Source organism: Grammomys surdaster, unplaced genomic scaffold (assembly GCF_004785775.1).
Source record: "Grammomys surdaster isolate TR1022 unplaced genomic scaffold, NIH_TR_1.0 724, whole genome shotgun sequence".
NCBI classification, from domain to species: Eukaryota; Metazoa; Chordata; class Mammalia; order Rodentia; family Muridae; genus Grammomys; species Grammomys surdaster.
Window position 1 is genome coordinate 1,029,410 of NW_021605143.1, and position 23,580 is coordinate 1,052,989.

Consider the following 23,580-nt stretch of genomic DNA (forward strand, 5'->3'; position numbering starts at 1 on the left):
ACACCAGTTTTGACGAATCGGGTAGGTTAGAGAACGCAGTACACAACTACTTGCCAAACTCCTCACCGTATGCCAAATCTGGTGCTCAGCGCGTGAATAGTGAATCCTTTTTATTTCTCCTGCAGCCTTATGGTTTTTAGTGTGTTTAATGCCTATGGGTAAATCATGTATCAGCTAACCTTTGAGAAATATTTATTATGAACTACGCAGAGAGACTCTGTCTCCCCCTTCATAAAAAGACAACAAAAGAAAATATTATTTGTGTGTGCTTACAGTGTGTGTGTGTGTGCATGCGCACACGTGCATGAAGGCACACACATGTCATAACATGCACGTGGAAATTAGAGGATACCTAGATGGTTCTGCCGTTCCATCTTCACGCAGTTTCTACAATTGAACCCCACAGTCAGGCTTACAAGGCAAGTGTCTTCACTGGCTGAGCCATCCCATCAGCCCCAGCACTTAGTTTTGAGTGTGCCTGCCGGTGTGGTGGAGGCCAGAAGAGGGCATCAAGAGCCCCTGAATCACAGGAGGTTGTGAACCGCTGGGACTCTTTCTCCAGCTACCCCTCTTCCCCAAAGCAAGCTTTTAAGGGTTATATTTTAGAGAGAAAAAGACACTTATGAAAGCCAGGTGTGGTTGGTCAGGTCCGATCCTTAGTAAGTAGCCAAGATAACAACGCTGGCCAGTGTTTTTTGAGCACATATCATGTGCCAGGTGAGGTTCTAGGCAACTCATTGGAGCGCCACAGTAACACTCTGAATTCACACACCTCTGCCCAGACAATCAGAAGTAACTTGTATTAGCTTACACCGCGGAGCCAACTCCAGAGCCGGTATTATATAGAATTACATCCTCTTAGTCACTGAGTTCCTCTAGTTAATTTGGGAGCATTTCCTGTCACTGGCGTGAGTCAAACGACAACGAGACCACAGCACTGATGAATATTTAAATCAAGGCGCTTGCCCCGGGCTAGGACTAGGGTTGTAAAACGGCTTTACAGGAATTGCCACTTTCAGTCCCCATTTTAGGGATGAGGAAACCGACTACTGAGGTGTTCAGGAATGTGCCCACGGCCACCCAGCTGGCAAGCAGTTGCGCTGGGGCTTTTAATCCTAAACAGCCCACAGCCACACCTCCTACCCTCTCCACACTCCACCGCCTCCCGGGAAGGTCGCACGCGGAAGGTCCAGGTGGCCCCGGGAAGGGCTCGGCTAAGTCGCCCCGCAGCCGCGGACTCCAGCCGGCCCGCGCGTGTTTGCGCTCCCGCGGGCCGCGCCCCTCGCTCGCCCCACCGCGGGCGCTGCCGACCCCCGCCGAGCCCGGCACGGGGGCGGAGCGGCTCGGGACAGTGGCCTTTCCTCCCAGGGGAACCTGCTAAGGGCGGCCCCGCGCTCCTTCCTGTCCCTCCCACCGCGGCCCGGGCTCGGCGGCCGCTCGACGCGGGGTCCCGGGCGCGGCCCGGGCGACTCTCGGCCGCTCCCACCCCGGCGAGTTCAAAAGGACGCGCGGCGCCCGGCCCTGCCCGCCCGTCGGACTGGAAAGGTGAGCGCGCCGCGCGGGAGCCCGGAGGCCGCACTCGGCCGCCGCGCGCCTGCGACCGGACCTGGGCGGGTACCGCGCGGCTGCGGGGACCCTCGACGGCCGGGGCGCGCGGGGTCCCCGGGGAGCGGGGCGGACCCAGCAGAAGGCTCGGCGGGGCTCCTGGCCCTGGAAGCCCAGGTAATGCAGGTGGCCGCGGGACCTGGATCGCGCATGGGCGCAACCGGGCCCACCCTTACTTAACTTTCCCAGGCCTGGGGAAAGGGTCGCCAACGCCACCCGTCCCCGGTACCCCGCGACCAGGGCGGGCTTTTGGGGAGAGATTTGTTTATGGAAGCTGATTAGAACCGAAAGGAAGAGAGGGGATATATCCAGGGGAAGGGACGGGGTGGGGGGTGGGGGGAACCTGGCGCCCGACGCTCTCCTGGGATCTCCAGGCCCTGCAACCTTAGGAGCCCGGCCACCTCATCCTTGCCTGTCCTTCCCACAGATCTGACCTTACGAGGTAGTCTGCCCTCAGCAAGGATGAACAACCTACCGGCCACACCTTCTCCTGAAGGTAGGTGATGGAAGTCACGGAGTAGGAGAACTGTTGGAGAATCCCCATCCCACCCCTGAATCAGCCTTTGAATTCCGTGAGGTCTCACTCAGTGTAGACTGGAAGACTCACCCATACCCACCCCACTCCTACCAAACCCCCGCCGCCCGGCCTCATTCAGGAAAAGGCTCCGAGGAAACAGAATTCAACTTCAGTGTGCCCTTTTAGCGCAGTTTTATTCTCAAGTCTGGACCGGGCCAGTTCCAGGCACTGAGAGTCACCTGGGCTTAGGAAGTTCTCTTATGCCCAAAGGAGCCATTTTAACGTTCACTCCAGTAGTTAAGTAGAGGAGAAAGGGAATCTTCTGAAGATAACCGGGAGGGCTCGGGATGCAGCTTAATTGGTAGAGTGCTTGCCAAGCACGGGTTCAGTCCGCTAAAGTACGGAGTGGATCCTGCAAGACGAAACCCATTTTGGTGGCCTGTGCCGGCAGTCCCTTCTCCCTGCAACTTGGGAGGTAGAGGCAGGAGTGCCAGAAATTCAAGGTTATCCTCAGCTAAATAGTGAATTCAAGTCTAGCCTGGGCTACATAAGATCCTGTCAGAAAGAGAGCTGTGGGGTGTGTTTAAAGATTCTAGAAGCCAGGTTGTGGTGGTGGTGGGCAGGGATCTTAGGTGGTGAATTGAGTCTTACCTTTCATTTCCTAATCAGGCTAGGTCTGGCTCGCTGACAGATATTTACATATTAATTGGTTTCACCTAGTGCCAGCCTTGGGTGTGGGAGGAACAAACCTGTGATCTATAGGCCTGTGTTTTCTTAGGTATAGACTCCGGTTTTTTCCCATGAGAACAAACGTTCACTTTGAGTGCCACTGTTTTTGCTGATATGAAGTCCGGGGAGGGAGAACCCCAGGATAGGCAAATCTGAGGCAGTTTCTCCTGAAACTAGTGGGGCACGTGATTTAGACTTGTAGTTGGTGAGAAGTGGAGAAATGGCGGACAGACCTGCAGACCGGTGGGCAAAGGCTCCCGAGTGGGGAGGCGAGCTTTGCAACAAAGTCTCTGGATGAGTTAGGCTCAGTATTTACTCTTTTGTGTCTGGTTATTTTATCTAGAGCAGTGCTTCAAGGGTCACCCATGTCAGAATTTCCTTCGTTTTAAGTCTAATATTCCATACATTTGTTTAGCACACATAAGTCACTATCTGGTTGCCATTTGCTTTTGCTTTCAATCCTGTTGGATACACATCCAGAAGTGGAATTGTTGTTGTTATGGCAATTGATACATTTTTAAAGAACCACGATAGAGTTTTTCATAGTAGCTGTGTTATTTATGCCCCCCCCCCCCAGCAACACAAAGGTGCTGATTTCTTCACATCCTCTCCAACACGTGTTATTCGGGCCGGTGTGATACTACTGCCTTAGTGGGTAGGAGATAGTGTCTGGTTGTGACTTTGTTTCCCTAGTGACCAGTGATGCTCACACACGTTCTTATATGCTTATTAGTCAGCTGGGCATCTGGAGAAAAGTGTCTTGTTCAAGACTATGTCCATTTCTTAAACATGTATTTGTTCATGTTGTACACGTGGGTGTCTGTTCTCTCCTTCCACCACTTGGTTTCTGGGGATCTAACTCAGGGGTCAGGTTTGGCAGCAGGTGCCTTCACCTGCCGGCCAACTCCCTGACTCCTTGCATGGTTTTGAATCATAACTGTTATGTTGTTGTGTGTTCTCCGCCCAACAAGTGGCCTGAGTTGGGGAGGAATTCTAGGATGTAGCTTACAGTTTCCTGCCCACTAGGTCTGAGCAAACATATATCCAAGCACAAGAGAGACCGCTGGTGATCATCCAGGAATCCGCACAGGATGGGGTGCAGAGCCTAGCTCCTGGGCACCCAGTTTGTACTTCTCCACCTTCCTGCTATATTCCCTTCAAATCCTTCCTCCACAGTCAGGATCCCCTAGTTCAGGCGTGTTGGATCACATGACCATTGGGTTCTCAGGCTTTTCATACCTTTGTCTTGGGCTCTTCACCTTTTTTTTTGGGGGGGGGGGTTGGGGGTCTTTTTGTTGTTGTTTTTTAATTTTTTTGTTTTGGTTTGGTTTTTCGAGACAGGGTTTCTCTGTGCAGCCCTGGCTGTCCTGGAACTCTGTAGACCAGGCTGGCCTCGAACTCAGAAATTCTCCTGCCTCTGCCTCCCAAGTGCTAAGATTAAAGGTGTGTGCCACCATTGCCTGGCTTTTTTTTTTATTAACAGTTTAAAATGTGGTTTTCAATGTCGCCAAGATAAGATCTTATAATGATGTCTATATTAATGAGTATTTATACAGCCAGGGCTACACAGAGAAACCCTATCTCGAAAAAACAAACAAACAAAAAAGAGTACTTACAGATGAAGATATTATAATGAATAATTAATTGGCTGATATGGCAATCTTAGTATTATTTTATCTAAAAGCTCATTACCTTGACTTTAAAGGAAACTTAAGTCATTAAAATAAAATCATTAAAAGACATTTTCATAGGCCCCTGAGATTACTGTGGACCAAGCTGCTGGCCATGTGCGGTCAGTCAAAATAGAACTCGGTCTCAGGAGCTCTGGCCACCCCACCAGGTAAAGCCATGCTTCCCCAGCATCCCTCACCCACTCAGCACTTTCCACTGACCTATTTTCTCACCACACCGAGAAGGTTTTATTCTCATTTTCTTGAAACAAAATCTGAGTTTGAGGGAGTTAAGAAATTTTCAGTGATTTTAAAAAAAAAGAAAAATAAAAAAAGAAAAGAAAAAAAGAAAATTTCCCATCATGCCGCTGATCAGAGCAGAAGAAGCAGGGCCTGTGCCCAGCGCTAGCGATTCCCAAGGCGTGTTCTTTCTGTCATGGTCTGCTGCTCCCGAGGTCTTCTTCACCCAGCCGCGCGCCCGTCCATCACTGCAGAAAGGGGCGGGATTCCAGTGCGCACGCTCCTGGGGACGGAGGGCTGTGGGCGTGGCCCTGTCAGGCAGGTCTAAAGCAAATAAGCAGGTTGGCAGCTTTAGGTGGCAACTGATCTGATACCTCCTCCCGATAAGAGAACTGGAGACAGGAGGCACAAAGGAATCGGCTTGTATCTGGGTCAACACAAAGAAAGCTGTGTGAGGGATCTGAAGGCCCCTGGCAGTTAGGATCTGGGCGGAGCCTTTAAGCTGTGGCCCTCTGCCCTGGCCACCTACCCACTCCGAAGCTCAGAAGCAAGCTTCTTTCTTTGGGAAAACTGGCAGGAACTGGGAATCAAAGTTAGGCCCTTCCACAAGCGACCCCCACAAGCACTGGTACATCTGCAGCCCAGATTCCTCCTTTTGGTGCCAGGGTTCCTGGATTCGGATTGCGTTGTTGTTGTTGTGGTTGTGGTTGTTGTGGTGCTTTCCTCTTGAAAGCCATAAGTAGTGATTGTGGTGGAGCATGCCTGTAACCAGCACTCAGGAAGCTATGGACCTGGTGTGGTTTGCTGTAGAGATTCAAAAGCCACTAAGGTCAACAGAGCACCTAAGGTCAAAGGTCAAACCACCTTGTCGGAAACCTCACCGTCACCTCCAACCTTTGAGTCTCCTTAAGTCCCCTGCTCATCCTCACTCTCAAGGACCATCTTGAGCATATCAGCTTTTCCCAGAAAAGGGCTGCAGAGGACTCCACCTCCACTGTCTCCCTGTTTCCTGCTGAGGGTCTCTACTTCCACCATTTCACTTCCGGCTGAAGGCTCCGCCTCCACGTCTCGTTTCCTGCCGGCGGTGCCCACCACACCCACATCCCGGTTCTCTGCTTCCTGGAATAGTGGATCAGCTGGCTGCAGCCCTCTGTTGCTGTGTTAGATCCCATCCCTTCAGGGACATGGCGTCAGGCACCCTATCAGTTGTTTGCTCTGTCTGAGTCATTCGGGAGTTCTGCTGGCATTTCCCCATCCTCCCTTCAGGCTCCAGCAAGCAGCAGCCTCATCCCTTACCTTGACAGAAAAACTCCATATGAGTATACCTTGAGCTAGGTGTGGTGATGCATGCCTTTAAATCCAGCAATTGGGAGACAGAGACAGGCAGATCTCCAGGAGTTTGAAGCTAGCCAGGGCTACATAGTCAAATGTCTCAGAAAATACACACACACACACACACAGACACGGGGTGGGAGTTGGAATGGTGTGCATGAACAATTAAGCTCAGGTCCCCAGTACTCACAGAAAAAGCCAGAACCAGTAAGGTAAGCAAAGCAGGCCTGTCATCTCAGTGTTGGGGAGGTGGGAGTAGGATCCCTGGGCCTTGCTCCCCAGTGAGTCTAGCTGAATTTGTAAGATCAGGTTCAGTGAGACACCATTCTCAAAAGGTAAGGTGAAAGCCGGGCAGTGGTGGCGCACCCTTTTAATCCCAGCACTCGGGAGGCAGAGGCAAGTGGAACTCCGAGTTTGAGGCCAGCCTGGTCTACAGAGTGAGTTCCAGGACAGACAGGGCTACACAGAGAAACCCTGTCTTGAAAAGCAAAAACAAAAAAAGAAGTAATTATGTACCTGACTGACACTGGGCTTTGGCTCACGTGTATGCTTGAGTATACACAGACAGACAGACAGACAGACAGAGCTTACTTACATTCAGCCTCCTCCAGTTCCTCCTTCCATTTTTTTCTGGAACCTACCCTAAACCGCAGCTTTGCACTCAACTCTAAACCAGAACTTGTCTTGTGAAGGTCATTTTGGGTCCCATGGTAAATGCCACAAAAGTCCAGGTGCTTGATCGATTTTGGCTGCTGTGTGTACTGACCTACCAACCTAGGGTTCGGGTCACTCAGGGTTAAGGTTAGGGTGATCTTCCCCAGCCTCCTGTTATGAGTATGCTAATGACTTTTTACATTTTATGGCTGCTTTCTTACACTGCTGGCAATCGGAGGACCATGCACATGATAGACAGGCTAACCCTCTACCGCTCAGCCGTATCCCAACCCACCTTCTCTCCTTTCTTAATATCTGGCCCAGATTTATTCTTGACTTCCTGTATATCTGATAGGCAGCCGTGCCCCGTCCCCACTCAGTTCCTCCCGAGGGCTTCCCCAGACCAGGTAAGAGCAAACCTCTCCTCTCCAGTTACTCAGGCCACACGTGTGTGACTCCACCCCACATCCTGTCCAGGTCTTTGCTTCAAAACAGATCTGTCCACTTTCTCACTGGGCTGCTGCTGTACCCAAGGCTTCGAGGTGAATGGAGAAAGGCTCCCGTGTGGGTGTTCAGGGTTTGTCAGCCTCTACCTTTTCACTTTCAGCCCGTTGTCCGAGCCCCAGAGGGATCCCTTAAAGTCAGTCAATCTGTTTCAGTTATGGCTTGCCACATAGCCAGCAACCCAAACTTCATGTCTGTAAAACTGCAGCAGCCACCTGGTGTTGGAAAGAGTTTGGCTGAGCACCTGCTGCCTGGCGTAAAGCGCCTTCACTTGACATGCGCACAAACCCAGCTTCAGCTGCCAGCCCAGCAAAACAAATCCAAACAGGTAATCATTTCTGACAGCTCTTGTGATGGTGTGTCCCGCACTCATGCATGGAACTGTGGTGGCCGGGCAAGCCCACAGTGCCCTCCCAGGGCCTGGCATTTTCAGCTGAGCCTGGAAACTTGCTTGCCTTCCACATATAGTCATCCTCCTGTAAACTAGATGGAGCCTCTTCAGGATAGTGGTCTCAGGATTTCAATTGTGATATTTGGAATTCCAGGGTCCCCTGTTCCCGTCTGCTGAATCAATGTTTGCATTTTTTTAAAAAAAGGCATTGTTTTCATTTTTATGTTATGTATATGAATGTTTTGCCTGCATATGCCATCTGTATGTCACATGGCATGCAGCGTCTGCAGAATTTAGAAAAGGCTATCAGATCCCCCAGGAACTGGAGTTCTAGAACGTTCCGTGTAGGTGCTGGGAATCGAACCTAGGTCCTCTGGAAGAGCAGTCAGTGCTGCAACAGCTGATGCATCTCCAGACCTCCATAGTGTGCATTTTAACAAGATCTCTAGGAGACTGTTAACAACACTGAGGAAATATGGCTTTGTAATGAGCCCATGGCATCTCACAGACAGCAGCAGCCATATTGCAGCTACAGGCCCATGTGCTGTCAGCCTGTGGCTCCATCTCCCTTTCCCTCCCTCCAAGTTGCCTCCACATGGCACCTCTGACATGCACACTCCAGCCCAGGTGCCTTCCGTCATTACCTTGACCTTGCAGTCCCCGCTGTTCGCATGGCTGCCTCCCTCACAACCTTCCAGGGCTGTATTCAGGGCGCCTCTCAGGAATTTTCTCTGACTATCTTATTTAAAATTGCAGCACCTTCCCACATCCTACCACCTGCCCCTTGCTTGTTTTTCCGTATATCTTGAACCAGCAACCACTATGGTACTCCTCTTCCTCCTCTCTTTAGCGTATTTTCTGTCTTTTCTCAGTCACCTCAACTCGCCTGTTCTGAGCAGAGCCTAGCTTCCCTCCGTGGCCTTTCCTCCATGGTCTTCCCTCTGTGGTCTTTCCTCCATGGTCTTCTTTCTCTCCATGGTCTTCTTCCCTCTGTGGCCTTCCCTCCGTGGCCTTCCCTCCATGGCCTTCCCTCCGTGGCCTTCCCTCTGTGGTCTTTCCTCCGTGGCCTTCCCTCCGTGGTCTTCCCTCTGTGGTCTTCCCTCCGTGGTCTTCTTTCTCTCCATGGTCTTCCCTCCGTGGCCTTCCCTCTGTGGCCTTCTCTCCGTGGTTTATACTCATAGGTGCGCGGGGCTGCCTCTCAGAACATGACCTGTACAGGTTGTGCTGGCAGAAGAATCAAAGTTTCAAACCAGCCTGGGCCATACATCTGTTTTTAAGTGAGGGAAGGGGACTGGGGGGGATGGATCAGTGGTTGTGAGAGGGGATGCCTTTCTAAAGGACCTGGGTTCAATTCTCAGAGCCCACATGGCGGCTCACAACTTCTCTAACCCTAGTTTCCGGAGATCCGTGGGCACCAGGCATGCACATAGCGTGCAGATACACATGCAGACAAGGCATAACACATTAACACAAAAAACATATTTTTTTCAAGAGAGAGTTTTAAAATTGTGATAACATCATAAAATGTATGTTGCTGGGAACTGTACACAGAGTCAAGTCCTTCTAGATGTACCGTCTGTGCTACTTGAGGACATTTACTGCATTTACCAGTGTCCCAAACTGAAACTCTACCTGTGAAATGTACTGTCTCTCTGCCTCTTGAATTTGATTATTCTAGGTCATCAATAATCAATATAAATGCCACCATACAATACTTGTCTCAATACGATAAAATCTCAGTGTGCAACTCTGGCTGCTCTGGACTCTCTGGGTCGATCAGGCTGCCCTGGACTCGGGGTAGACCAGGCTGGCCTCCATCTCTGAGATCCCTCTGTCTCCTGGGGCTGGGATTAAAATCTGTGCACTACCACACCTAGCCAGTTTTTGGCCTTTGTGCCTGCTTCATTTACCTCTGCCACATGGTCCTTTGGGATCATCTGTGTTGTCCCACACATTAGAATTTCCTCCCCCGCCACTTTATTTTTGTCTTATGTATATGTGTGCCTTTGGAAGCCAGAACTAGAGTTACAGGTGTGTTTGTGAGTCGCCATGTAAGTGCTGGGAGCTAAACCCTGGTCCTCTGCGAGAGCAGCCAATGCTCTTAAAACACCAAGCCTTCTTTCCCTCCAGCTCCCCCTTCACATTTTTAAAGCAGAATAAAACTCCAGACATGCCTTCGCTGTGTTTTGTTTGCCCACTTACCTGCTGATGGGCAATGAGACGCTTCATACTGGAATTCGGAAACAGCACTTCTGTGAGCTTCCGGTGACATCATTCCACTTGTTTCCTGGGTATATACTCAGAAACAGACTGTGTGCAGGAGCTCTTTTAGGAGATTTGTGAAGTGCTTTGGAGGGGTTTTATTGTTATTTGATTTGGTTTTGGGTTTTTTTTTTTTTTTGAAACAGGGTTTTGCTGTGTATATCCCAGGCTGGATTGAACTCTCAGTGTTCCTGCCTCAGTTTTCTGAGTACTGGGACTTCAGTGGGTTCATTTTATTTTTGAAAATTTAAATTGTGCGTGCATGAGTGTGGGGGGGGGCTTGGCACACACTTGTAGAGGTCAAAGGACAACTTGATGGAGTCAATTCTCTCCTGCCTTTTTATCTGTGTACCAAGATCAAACTTTGGTTGTGAGATTTAGATCACTGAGCAGCAAGCCCCTTCACCCACCAAGCCATCTCACTGGCCCCTCAGTGCATTTATAGGCTAGGTAATTTATGGGCCAGGTAAATTTGCCTGGTTTGTTCATTGATCCATGGCCAGAACCTAGCACAGAGTACTTACTCAATCACTGACTGAATTTACTTTTAAAATCTGAGACAGGGTCTCACTATGTAGCTCTGTCACCTCCTAGATTTTGGGATTAAAGACATGCACCACTACTCCTGGCTACTAACATTTTTAGGCATTGAGATGGAGCCTCCCTGTGGAGCCTCGGCTGGCCTTGAACTTACGGCCACCCTCCCTCCTCAGCCTGGATTATAAGTGTGCCTCACTGCTCCTGACTTAATTTTTTATTTAAGCTTAGAATCAGAATCTAGGAAGTGTAGTAGCTTCATCACTGGGCTCCCGCCCTGACTCATAGTGTTCGAAAGTTCCCAAAGCTAGCCTCCCTAACTTGACCTTTCCGGCTGCACAGGCCTGGACCCGGGAGGGCTCCCTTGCTGGTTCTGTAAGTGCCTCTGGGATCCTTTTGTATCTGTACTTCCTGGGCCATTTCCCTTCTCTTCTTCCTGATTTGGAGACAAGGTCTCATTATGTAGCCCACACTGGCCTCAAACCATCTCACAATTCTCCTCCCAATGGCTGGAATTACTGTCCTGCGTGCCACCACGCCCAGCTCAGCTTCTCTTCTCTTGGGCCCACTTCCTCATGTCCTCATGATTCCTGCTGCTCCCTACTGAAAAAAAAAGAATCTCTATTTGGAGACAGAGACAGACACACCCCCGGGATCTTACTTTCCCTCTCTAACCTGACACTTTCAAGTCCACACCTCAAGCCCCGTGTTCCTTCCTTTCCCTTTCCCAAATATAACATTTTGTAAATTGTCCTGGTAATTTGTCGGCTACCCAGAGCTTCCTGACAGTGTTCAAGGCAGCTTCTAACCTGGGCATTTCTGCTAGAAAGCTTGGTGTGCATTTTTTTTTTTTTTTTTTTTTTTTTTTTTTTTGTAAATGACTCATGTTTTGAAATCACACTGAAAATGAGAGGACTTACAGGAAAAGCAGGAATGGGCAGACCATACTACAGGAGCGAGGGCAGACCAGGAACACTTCTGGACCTTTATAATCAGACTCCACATAAACACAGTAACAACCTCCATAAAAAATGTTGACTAGCGTCTGAACCCTGAGTCTGGTTAAGTGGGCGGGTCCCAGGTGGGCGAGTACACCCTTTACTGTTCTTTGTTTTTGTTTTGTTGTTTATTTATTTGAGACAGCTCTATTTAGCCTTGGCTCTGTGGATTAGGCCTTGAGCTCGAGGGATCCTCCTGCCTCTGCCCCTCTTAAAGGTACGAGCTATCTTGCTCTGCCTGTTCATCTTTTTTTTTAAAGTTTTATTTATTTATTTTATTTATACGAGTACACTGTAGCTGTCTTCAGACACACCAGAAGAGGGCATCAGATCCCATCACAGATGCTTGTGAGCCACCATGTGGTTGCTGGGAATTGAACTCAGAACCTCTGGAAGAGCAGCCAGTGTTGGTAACTGCTGAGCCATATCTCCAGCCCCTGCCTGTTCATCAGAACAAAGTCTGTCAGTCATGGTGGCTCACACCTTTAATCCTAGCACTTCAGGAGGGATTCTGAGTTTGAGGCCTGCCACAACTACATAGTGAGACCCTGTCTCTAAGTAAATACATTTTTAACAAAAAAAAAAATCAATTTAAGCTGGGCGTGGTGACACATATCCTTTATTCTCAGTACCTGGAGGCAGAGGCAGGAGGATCTCTAAGAGTTTGAGGCCAGCCTGGTCTACAGAGTGAGTTCCAGGAAGCCAGGGCTATACCGAGAAATACCGTTTTGAAAAATAAAAACAAAAAATTTAAAAACCTATGGCTGGGCACAGATTCCTCGAGTTGGCAGAGTTTGGTACCTGGCACGCACAAAGCCCTGGATTTGATCCTAACTACTTAAAACCAGCGTGCGGTGCATACGTGCAATCACAGCCTTCCAGACTCGGAGGCCGGAGAGTCACAAGTTCAAGGTCATTGTTGGCTAGAGAACTCGTCTGAAAACCTTTACAAGGTTCCAGGGTTTGAACTCGGGTCACCAGGCTTGCACAGCAAGTGCCTGCTCCTGCTAAACCATCTTGCTGGCCCTCATAATTTAAGTAACACTACTAACATTTGTCGTTTTTATGTGTGTGCACTGTGTCTATAGAGGCTAGAGTAATGTATTGGATCCTCTGGGATTAGAGTTACAGGAAACTGTGAGCCATCCGATGTGGGTGTCGGTAACCAAAGCCAGTCCTCTGTATGAATAGCATTTCTAAACACACATACACATACATACACATATATGTGTACTCACGCATGCATCTCCCCATACACACCACACACACACACACACTCACTCTCATACACCACATACTCATACACACATATACCATACTACTTTCCCATCTCATATATACATCCCCACACACTCACACATGCACCCTCACACATACATGTCCCCATACTCACACACATACACACTACATACATACTCTCATACACGACACACACACACACCACACTCTCACACACACAGTCACACACACCACACGTACACCACACTCACACACATCACACACAGCACACATACCCCCTACAAATGAGCTACACCCTAACTCTTTAGGCGTGCTCTCCCATTATTTACACACTAGCCCTGCAATGTTGGTTTAATAATTCACATGAAAAGCAGGTGTGAATGGGCCATCGGGGTGACCGAGCATTACTGCCTAGTGACCTGAGCTCAGTCTCCTGGAGCCCTGCGGTAGGAGATCCAGCTCACTCAAGTTATTATAGCTTGACCTCATAAATCAGCCCCAGCTGATTGGATCAGAGACAGAGGCAGGTGGATCTCTGTGAATTCAAGGTCAGCCTGGTCCACAGAGTGAGCTCCAGGACAGCCAGGGCTTTGCAGAGAGACCCCATCTCACCCCATCGCACCCCCACCCCAAAATAAAGAAGAATTGGGCTGGCCTTGAGCCTGGAAAGCATTCCTGACAGCCCATCTCTGCTTTTTCTGTTATGGGAACAAGGGCAATTCATGAGGTTCTTGTTGTTCTCTGTGAAAAAGACAGGCCCAGCCGGGCAGTGGTGGCGCACACCTTTAATCCCAGCACTTGGGAGGCAGAGGCAGGTGGATTTCTGAGTTCGAGGCCAGCCTGGTCTACAGAGTGAGCTCCAGGACAGCCAGGGCTATACAGAGAAACTCTGTCTCCAAAAACAACAACAAACAAACAAGGACAGGCCCATTTTGCCCCAGCTCACAGCAACTGATGTTGATTCACCCATGCACAGTGGTACCACATCAGTGTTCTGTTTACAGCTCTGCTGAGAATAGCTCTTTCTAGTCCTGGTCCTAGTAGCCACTCAAATATGGCTTCCACGGACATCACCCCTGGCAGAAATACCGACCAGTCCCCTCTACTGCTTTTCTGATCCTGGGGTGTTCAGATGATGTAACCTATGGGGTGTAAGCACTGTGAAGCTGGTCCTGCTCTCATCTGTCCCCGGCGTGTCTAACACAGCTCCTGGCAAAGCAGGTGGGCCACAGTGCTGATAGTTTCTCTGTGCCCTTCTGATATCCCCCTCCCTCCCTTCTCTGCCCCCTCCTTTATGGTTTTATTTTGCTTTCTTTTGAGATAGGGTCTCTCTCTCTCTCTCCAGCCTGGGTAGAACTCACTGTAAACCCATACCTCCAGCTCTTAAGGGTTGTGATTATAGGTTCAAGCAAGCCATTAGGTAAATAAAGTAAACGGTAGCTCCGGAGATGACCAGCCCGTTTTCCCCTGAAAGTCTGGATCCTGCAGTAACCTTTACCAAGTTACATCTTCCAACAGTTACACCAAAATGCTAATTAAGAAAAGAGTGTGGTATCACACAGTCTTTTATCCCTTTAATTCCAGCTCTGGGGAAACAGAAGCAAGCAGATCTTTGTGAGTTCAAGGCCAGTCTGGACTATGGAGCAACTCTGGGCCAACCAGGGCTACATAGTGTGAGACCTTCTAGGCCACAGTTTAGAAATGTCCTGACTCAAGTAATGACGTTAGCTGGGGCTTTGGGATGTTGGAGGTTTGGCATTTAAAGGCTAGGCAGATAGATAAAGGATAGGATGTAGGAAGGTTCTGGGTACTAGAAGCCCTGCTTTGAGCCTGGTAAAGTGCAGAACCTATCCTAGAAGAAAAAGCTTTGGGGCAGGGTAAGAATATTATTTTGTTACTTAAAAAATAATGTTTAGGGGCTGGAGAGATGGCTCAGAGGTTAAGAGCACTGACTGCTCTTCCGAAGGTCCTGAGTTCAATTCCCAGCAACCACATGGTGGCTCACAACCATCTGTAATGAGATCCGGCGCCCTCTTCTGGTGTGTCTGGAGACAGCTACAGTGTACTCACATACATAAAATAAATCTTTTTTAAAAAGTTAAAAAAAATAATGTTTATAGGACTGGGGAGTTGGCTCTGTGGGCAAGACGCCTGCTGTATAAACATGAGGACCTGAGTTCAAATCCCGAGAACCCAGGTAAAGCCATGGGTGTTATTCTGCATTTGTTTTGCTTTAGAAAGGTTCCCACCAGCATTGGCTGGCCTGGAACTCGAAGAGATTCACCTGCGTTAAAGGTAACAGAATGCACCATGGTTAAAGTTGAATGGCACCTGGCAGCAGCGTGCCTTTGCTATCTCAGCAGTGCCGTAGTGAGGTAGGATGAGGAGACAGGAGATTCCTCAGAGGCCAGCTAGCATAGGTAGCAGATAACAGAAAGAGATCCTGTATCAAATCAAGAGGAAGGTGAGGATGAATCCCAGAACCCATCCTCTGTGACTTCCACAAGTAAAACCATGATATGCATATACCAGAATTATTCACAGATGTGCACATGGACAGACACGTACACCCCACGTGCAGGAGTATGTTAGAGTATGTAGAACACTGCAAAATGTACAGAATACACCATGATGCTACATGATACATATATCATCTCTCTTTTCCTTCCCCCACCCCCCTCTGGCACCTGATGCATCCCTACAGTGATAAATCCTCAAGTCATGGTCACAACCCTAACAACCCTATAGCTAGTTATTGTCACTCCCATCAGCATCTAAAGTGACTGATGCAGATGGGTTTGGTGATTCTTTCTTATCCAAGGACATACACCTGGTAAAGGACAGGGGTCATATTTGAAAATCAATCAGTCCAGGCTCAAAAGCCTTTGTTTGTTTATTTGTATGAGACAGGATCTCCCTGTACATCTCAGGCTAGCCTGGAACTCTATATAGCACAGGAGGACCTTGAGCAATCTTTCTCAGCCCTGAGTGCTGGGATGATAGACATGTCACTATAGCTAGCAAAAACTAAACCCCTCACCTTCTTTTTTTTTTAAGATGCGGTCTCATTCTATAGCCCTGGCTAGCCTGAAACCCTCTCTATAGACCAGGCTGATCTTGAACTCCTGCCTCCTGAGTGCTGGAATTAAAGGCATGTACCTCCACCCCCAAGCCAAAAGCCCTAATTTATTTAGTTGTTTCTTTGAACAAGATCTCACAATGTGGCTTTGTCTGTCCTGGAACTCATTCTGTAGACAGGTTGGCCTTGAACCTGCCAGCCTTTGCCTCCCAAGACAGGTCTGCCAGCCTTTGCCTCCCAAGTGCTGGGATTAAAGGTGTGCACCACTACACCTAGCTCAAGCCCCTATTTTTAACCATTGTATTGGGCAGAGAGAAATTCATAAAAATGTCTTTTGGAAATAGTTTGGTTTCATCTCTGTTTTCCAGGATTTTCTGCTTGGAGTTCTTGTAGACACTAGTCAATGAGCTTTTTTCTATTTTATGAATATGAGTGTTTTCCCTGCACGTGTGTATGTGTGCATGTGTGCCCAGTGGCCATAGAGGCTAGGACATCAGATCTTCTCGAACTGGCATTATAGGTGATGAACACCACCATGTGGGTGCTGGAAATAAAATCTGGGTCCTCAGGAAGACCACCAGCCTGTGCTCTAACCACTGAGCAACTCCCCAGGACGGTGTAGTGACAGAATGCCAAAGACAAAGGGTTCACCCTTTTCTTTCCCCCTTTCTCAACTTCCCAGAATTGATGACCACGCCGGTTTTTCAGGCCCCCGAGACCCTGTCCCCACAAGCTGAAGAGGCCAGCACAGCGCTCATTGCAGGTAACAAAGCCAGTGTGCCAATTCAAGGGGCCTCGGAGCTAAGACCTCTTGCTCCAGAGCCAGCCTGGAACCCACCCAGTGTGACAGCTAAGATGTTCCCCATACAGGAAAAACCACATCGGGGTAACTGGGTTTATCCTGGCGGGTTTATCCTGGCATGTAGTTCTGACACATGCAGAGCTGTGAGACGCAGAGGCATGACCATAAGTGATAAGCTGGGAGTGACCATGCACAGGCACTGGTGCATGTGGCCGCTCAGCTGGGGTGTGTGGGTTGGTAGGAGGGTACATGTGGCTTGTTGAGTGGGTGAGGAAGAGCAGGGAAAACCAGAGAAGCTCTCGTAGGAAGCTATGTATTTAAAACTCCCTTCCTGTTGGCATGAGCTATTTATTTCCCTCCTCGTTTCTAGCATGATCATCAGAAACTGGTTTGGGAGGAAGTTGAATTTTGTCAGAAATCAAAACAGCATGTCTATAGCTAAGTACCAAGAGCCCCTGGATGCTGTGCCCTGGACAAGCTGTGTTTGAGGGGCACCCCTCATTACTAGGAAGTAATGACCTAATTCAGATGGCCCGATGAAATACTAAAACATCTCTCTCTCTCTCTCTCTCTCTCTCTCCCTTCCAAGTTGTTATCACCGTGGTGTTCCTTACCCTGCTCTCAGTGGTGACCTTGATCTTCTTTTACTTGTACAAGAACAAAGGCAGCTACGTCACCTATGAGCCCGCAGAAGGGGAGCCCAGCGCCATCCTCCAGATGGAGACTGACTCAGCCAAGGGCAGAGAGAAGGAAGAGTACTTCATCTAATGACCCCCAGGCTGGAGGGGCCAATTCCTGGCTCCAACACTAAGACACTGCCTCTGTAGTTAGGGAACATTTGCTCTGAAGCCAGTGAGTGGCATTGACACAGGCACATCCACTCACCTCCCAGGACACAGCCCCCAGTACTGGTGGCATCACTCACTTCAGGGTCCAGAGACACGGAGAAAGCTGCTCATGACACTGGGCCTTGGTAAGGACAGTGCTTGCAACCGGCCAACAAAGTGGGGCCATGCCTGAGTTGGAAGTGAGGTCACAGGCTGGTCCACTTTGTCCCCTCACTAGTTGACTAGTAAGAGCCCTGTGTAGCTCTCCAGTCTTCCTGGAGGCTGGATACAACAGGAAAGGGCTCAGGCCAGCGGGGATAGAGTTAGAATGTTACTGTCTTTGTTTGATCTGAGCCCCACCATTCCCCCATCAGCCTCAAGCTTACAATGTTTTTATCCAAATTAAACTTATTATGAAAGTCAGGTTTTCATTTATAAGAATTTTTCCTTGTTTTGCTTTAGCATTTTACAGCATTTTCTTTTGTTTATTTAACTCCTCTGCATGTGTCGTCTCAGTAAGAACTTGTAATGAAGTTCTATAGTTATCAGAACTGTTCAGTAGCTGGAAATGAGGACAACCCAGGAGGTTTGTTCCAGACAAGCATCACCAGAAACACATGAGAAAATAAGTGGGTTTGCTCTTAATCCTGGCAAGGGCCACAAGCTCCCAGATCCCTGTGTATATATAGACGGAGCCAAAAAAGACCTGGCTTTTGAACCCATTAGTAAAGCTCTTTTCTTTTTTCCCCTTGAGATAGGGTTTCTCTGTGCCTTATCTCCTGAGTACTGGATTACGTTTGTGTGTAGGCCACCGTCACCAGCATCATGAATCCAGAATCATCTCTAGTGGAACTCATGAGAGCAGTCAAGCCTAGCCCGACACACCTGCATTTACTTCAAAGACTATTAAAGAAACAGATCAATGGAGCACTGATTTCTGGGTGGGACGTAAAGACCTGACACATGAAGGAAGCCATCTGAGCACATGCTAAGTAAAGAATGCTGGAGTGAGGTGTAATGCAACTTCATCACTTTATTCAAATCTTCAAAATAGTCTTTATTCTACATTTTTAGTATAAAAAATCCACAAGTTAAGTGCACCACAGTGTAGAGAGACATACAACGCTGAACTTCCATAACAGTCAATGGTACAGTCAAACATCACATGTACAGAACACAAGATTTAGATGAACTGAAATATCAGATAAAATAAAATCCAATCTCGGAAAACAAATCAAAATAGTAAGGATCCCTGAAATATTAATCCTAATGAGATCTCACTGGACTCAAGTCATGTCATAGTGAGGCATTCACGTGACCCTACTAACCCACCTCAGGAAACTCCTGGGAGTGGCTGCATGAGACACTCAGGAAGTGATAGCTAGTTTTTGATCTAAAACTCCCTTAATTGGGCTTTAAAGCCAAGCTTTTGATATGCATTTTCTTCCCTGCCTGTCATTTTTAAATTTTCCTAGGACAGTTTACACTAGAACTGTTGTTTTAAGTTCAGGTTTCTGGCACCACAGCTAGTCTGGGTTCATGGTGATACAGAGATGGTTTATGAGGCGGGTCCAAAAGGTACCCTTTACCTTGCCTGGAGATATACAAAACCCGAAAAAATGGAGTCTGTGCTCGGGACACACGGGGCTTCAGAGGATCCTTATGAAAGACGAGTTAAAAAATGTCAAGTGGGACAGGTGCAGGGAGACAAGGGGCTGAGTCTGACTGGCTTTCGGTCCTGCACCACTGATTCAATGGACATCAATGGGAGGGGGTGGAGGAGTGGGGACAGGTGGGGCAGATGATGGGAAGGAAAAGGCAGACACCTAATGCGTTTCATTTAACAAGTAAGATAAATCAAAGACTTAAGGAGATTAAAGACTAATCAGAATAATTTGGCAACTTTAATTCTTAGGAAGATCAAAGTTCTCTCCAAACCTAATTTGATGTTTTATTACTAGAAGCAAAGACCAGCATGGCACAGCATCACTCCAGAGGAATTAAGGAAGAGCTTGGGGCTGCTTCTTCACTCACATTCATTTGAAGAATGGATACCTCCCTATCTCAGAATGCATTAGGGAGGGACTGCTACCCTTACATGGTTCCTTATTAAATTTGAAAAGTGCCTCAAAGTTTGGACACCAGAAAGACACCCCAAAAACATGTGTCTAAACTGCAACTTCAGGTTAATATGACTAAAGCAGTTACATTGTGAGAAGTGCTGAAGGTATATGATGTCTTCCCCGGCACAGGAGTGGCCACGGTTCCTCACCAAATGGTGTAGCCACCATCTGAGCCACCCATGAAGAAGTTTCCCTTGCGCTGAGTTACAAGGACGTTGGCTCCCTGCATGACTGCAAGCTGAGCAGCGTTGGGAGGGCATCCAGGAGGTGGAGGCTAGAAGGAAAGGACAAGGTACAGTGGGCACAGGGGAAGTAGACGCTGCGTAAGAAGGGGGCAGTGTGCCAACCAGTAACCTTTTTTTTTTTGCAGGCAGTAGGGTAGGTCAACCCAGGGTCTCACTGATAACTCTCACTTGACTGGTTTATGCTATATAGCCCAGGCTGACATGAAACTCAAAGGAAGTCTCCTGCCTCAGCCTTCCCACTGTTAAGATTATAGCATGTACTACCATACCAAGCAACCAGCATTTAAAGGAGCTAAGTCTGCAATGGCTTGAGTTCTAGAGCAAGTCTACCCTCTCTAAATCCAGGACACAAACATGAAAGGAAATCTGTCATTCACCCAGAGTTCTAGCTCTAAGATACAACCTGTAAATATCCGATCCCATCCTTCTCAGGCACTCCGACCCCACAGGAACTCTTGAGGTATGGGGTTTTATTAACTAGGGAGGGGGAGAGCCTTCTGTACATGCTAAGCAAATGCTCTACCACTGGGCTACATCTCCAGCAACTCCAGATTTTTAACATACAACACTGTTAAAAGCCAATACCATTCCCACCTGACTCTAGAATGTGACTCCTGAGAAGATGGCCTTTGCTAGAACCTTGTGGGCTACAAGCCCCATTCACAGCATCACTAAGCAGGAGGACCTGGAAATTACAATCCACTTACTAAGGACTGGGCATTCTACTTTCTTAATTACCTGGGTTCCTAGTACATTCCCCCCTCACAGCAAATATTAAATGCTTATGAACTCGGCAAGCAGCACCCCTGGACCAGTTCACTGTGCCCAAACAACTGAAAAAGGAGCTAGCAGCTAGCAGTCTTTTTAAATTTATAGACAGGGTTTCTGTGTGTCATGGAACTTGCTCTGTAGACCAGGCTGGCCTCAAACTCAGAGACCCTGTCTCTGCCCCTAAGTGCTAGGATCAAAGGCACATGCCACTATCACCTGGCTATCTACTTATTTTAATAAGACAAGAAAACAAATCAATCTGATTAACTCTAAAACCAAAGGCTGTGTCCAATGCCCTGATTGGCCCGGCCACATTTCTGCTCTGAGAGGACAGCAGCAGTGCCGGCCCTGAGCACTACTTCTCAGGGATGGTTAGAGAATGAATATGAAGTCATTTTAGACCCTTCAGGTATATAAGGTCTGAGCTCCTGGTTAGCCATACTCACAGGAATGTTCCCAGCAGTGGCACCAGCTCCAAATCTGGCACCTGCATCATAACCTCCTTCCACCAGCACTGCTGAGCCAGGTGGATAGATGGGACCAACTGGATAATAAGCCATGGGAATTGTGGAGCCTAAAGGCCCCACAGCCACAGACTGGGCCATAGGCAGGTACAGTGAGGCGCCAGGAAATGCAGCTGACATGGTGGGAACTGTGGCAGCCCCTGGATGAACAAAGCTTGGACGATAGAGCTAAAAGAAGCAGAAGAGAAGGCAAAATATTATTTTTTGTGACATTCCAATCTGAAATGTTTAAGTATTGTTGAGACCATCTCCTGTAGCTCAGGCTAGCCTTCAAGTATGTAGGAGTGGATGACCTTGAACTCCTGATTCTCTTGCCTCGACTAAGGAATTAAAAGCCTGCACTATGAAACCCAGTTCACATTGTCCTGGGGACCAAATCTAGGGCTTGGTACATGCTAAGTAAGTACTCTACCAAATCAGCTACATCCTCAGCCCCTTGTCTGGTTTTGGAAACAGGGTTTGGTGATATAGTCCAAGACAGCCTTGAACTCAGGTTCCTCCTGCCTCAGCCTCTCATGTGCTGAGACTACTAGCCTGTACCACCATGCATGGCTCATGTCCACTCTTAGTTCTTGTGTGTGCAGATAACACACTGGTTATAGTCACTGGCACACAGTAGTTTGGGTCATTTGCATCCACAGCTACTACTGTGCTCAAAGGACCCAAACTCAGCTTAACTCAGCATATGTCAGATAACATAATCAGATAATATATTCAATTCCAATGGTAACTACTGACTTATGTTTTAGATGATTAACAAAGCATCCTTCTACTTGTGAAGTCAGATTTGAAGACTTAACAAGGGGGGTGCAAGAGTGTTCTCAACTAGTTAGAAGTTTAGCAAACTGCAGCACCTCTGAGTATGCAGGTGGAGCATCAGTATAGGGTGGAGCCTGAGGAAGATGTAAGGTCTGCGGATATACTGGATTCCCAGGAGGTTGCACAGGGTAGGTGGGCTGTGTCGGATATTGACCTGGAATACAAAAGGGAGGAGACATGTTGTCTATCAAACTACAGGGGTGGCAAACTGGAAAAGTGCTCAGTGGGTAAGACGAAGTGCTGCCCTTCCAAGTCTGTTCCCAGCACCCACATCTGACAACCTCCTTTCAACCCTAGCTTCTGCCTTTGTGGACACCTACACTCCGTTCACAGACACTCAGGCAGACTCAGACAGAGGCAGGCACACTTAAAATAATAGAAACAAGTTTGTAAACAGAGCTACCAAATGGGGCAGGGGGGCATAGGGTAGTTAACTTAGTGGGAGCGAGCAGAAGAGCTGCAAATAGGTTGTCACACGGAGCCTTATTTCTTAGAGCCAAGAAGACAAGGCTTGTCTCTGCACCCTCACAATGGAAGGCGCTGTTCCCACTGGCACACCGATGGAGGAATCAAGTCTAACTCGGCCATGTTCCCTGTCAAACAGAGGTCAGCTCTGAGGACCCGTTCCTGAGGACGGCTGGTGGTGTCTTAGGGGCTTGCACTCTGGGTTGTCTCCCACGGGCTGTGCCGTAACCAGTCCGGACTCTGTGGAACCCACGGTTCTGAGTGTTTACCTCACGAGTTCCTACTCAAGGTCGACTTCCACAGAGTGAGTGAATGGTAGTTAACCGTGAGAAGGGCGGCGGGTGGGGAGGGGGGGCGAGCGCGACCGTGTTCTGACAAACATTAGCACCCGCACAGGGACGGCTAGACGTCCTGGCCCTGAGGAGCAAGCGCGGGAAGTCCACGGCAGGCGGGAAAGGGTCCCTCCAGGCCGGGACCGAGCAGCGGAGCCGGCACCTCACTAGTTAAGCTCGGCCAAGGCCTGTTGTTCCGAGGCGCGGCGCCCCGCCTCCGTCGGCCCTCCATTGGCCTGCCCAAATCCCTGCTCTAACTCCCCATTCGCTCCAGCCGGTGTCCGTCACGGAAAAGCCCCCCCCACCTCACACACCGGAGCCCGCGGCTCCAAACTGCGCCACAGAGTTTCTGGGGCCGGGAGGGCCGAGGGCTGCGCTGTGTGGGGGAGGGGGGCGGCCACGTCAGGTGCGGCCGCGCTCCGCGGCCCGCTGAGGAGAACGGCACAGACCGCCCCCGAGCCCGTCCGTCCCCGGACCCGCTCGACCCGAACCCGCCCGACTCCCCGACGGGCCCCTGCCGCTTCCAGGCCTTGCCTTTGCTGTTCATGGTGGCTCTGAGTCCGCTTCCACTCGGCGTCGCGGACGGTTATTTTTCTCGTCCTCTTCCTGTTCGGAGTCACTTCCGTGTCACGTGACGTTCGTCCACTCTGCGTCAGTCGCTGCCGGAGTGCACTGCCGCCGGAAACCCCGCCCCCTCGCAGGCCCGCCAGTCGCTGCAAGGAGGGCGTTGGAAGCCCCGCCCTCCTCGGGTGCCCCGCCCTCCCTGCGTGCTCTGCTCTCACCGCGCTCCTCCTTTCTGCGCGGCCCCGCTCTCCCTGCGGAGCTTCGTCCTCACCGCGCGCTTTTCCTTCACCACTTGCCCCGCCCTTCCTGCGTGGCCCCGCCCTCCTTCCCCTCCCCGCGTTCCCCGCTCTC

At 49.2% G+C, this 23,580-nt stretch overlaps 2 protein-coding genes and 1 long non-coding RNA gene across 5 annotated transcripts; 1 reads left to right on the plus strand and 2 right to left on the minus strand.

Annotated features, from left to right (window-relative positions):
• The first annotated feature begins 1,359 nt into the window (after positions 1–1,359).
• Smagp (small cell adhesion glycoprotein) lies at positions 1,360–17,809 on the plus strand. 2 transcript variants are annotated; one of them, XM_028782227.1, is made up of 4 exons: positions 1,360–1,722; positions 2,033–2,101; positions 16,440–16,520; positions 17,149–17,809. In XM_028782227.1, the coding sequence occupies exons 2-4, from the start codon at positions 2,068–2,070 to the stop codon at positions 17,325–17,327; spliced, it is 294 nt and encodes a 97-aa protein (XP_028638060.1). In that variant the 5' UTR covers positions 1,360–1,722; positions 2,033–2,067; the 3' UTR covers positions 17,328–17,809. The 2 variants fall into 2 exon arrangements, with proteins under 2 accessions (XP_028638060.1, XP_028638059.1); XM_028782226.1 differs by having other exon boundaries at positions 1,360–1,545.
• LOC114633645 lies at positions 4,757–7,029 on the minus strand. Its single transcript, XR_003713216.1, has 3 exons — positions 6,689–7,029; positions 5,291–5,565; positions 4,757–5,188 (listed from the first exon to the last, which is right to left on the minus strand). It is a non-coding gene; the product is annotated as an uncharacterized LOC114633645 (long non-coding RNA).
• Positions 17,810–18,394: 585 nt separating the features above from the next.
• On the minus strand, positions 18,395–23,357 carry Dazap2 (DAZ associated protein 2). 2 transcript variants are annotated; one of them, XM_028782225.1, is made up of 4 exons: positions 23,200–23,357; positions 21,904–22,022; positions 21,049–21,217; positions 18,395–19,783 (listed from the first exon to the last, which is right to left on the minus strand). In XM_028782225.1, exons 1-4 carry the CDS (start codon positions 23,210–23,212, stop codon positions 19,461–19,463), a joined length of 624 nt encoding a protein of 207 aa, XP_028638058.1. In that variant the 5' UTR covers positions 23,213–23,357; the 3' UTR covers positions 18,395–19,460. The 2 variants fall into 2 exon arrangements, with proteins under 2 accessions (XP_028638058.1, XP_028638057.1); XM_028782224.1 differs by having other exon boundaries at positions 20,972–21,217; positions 23,200–23,356.
• Positions 23,358–23,580: the final 223 nt, after the last annotated feature.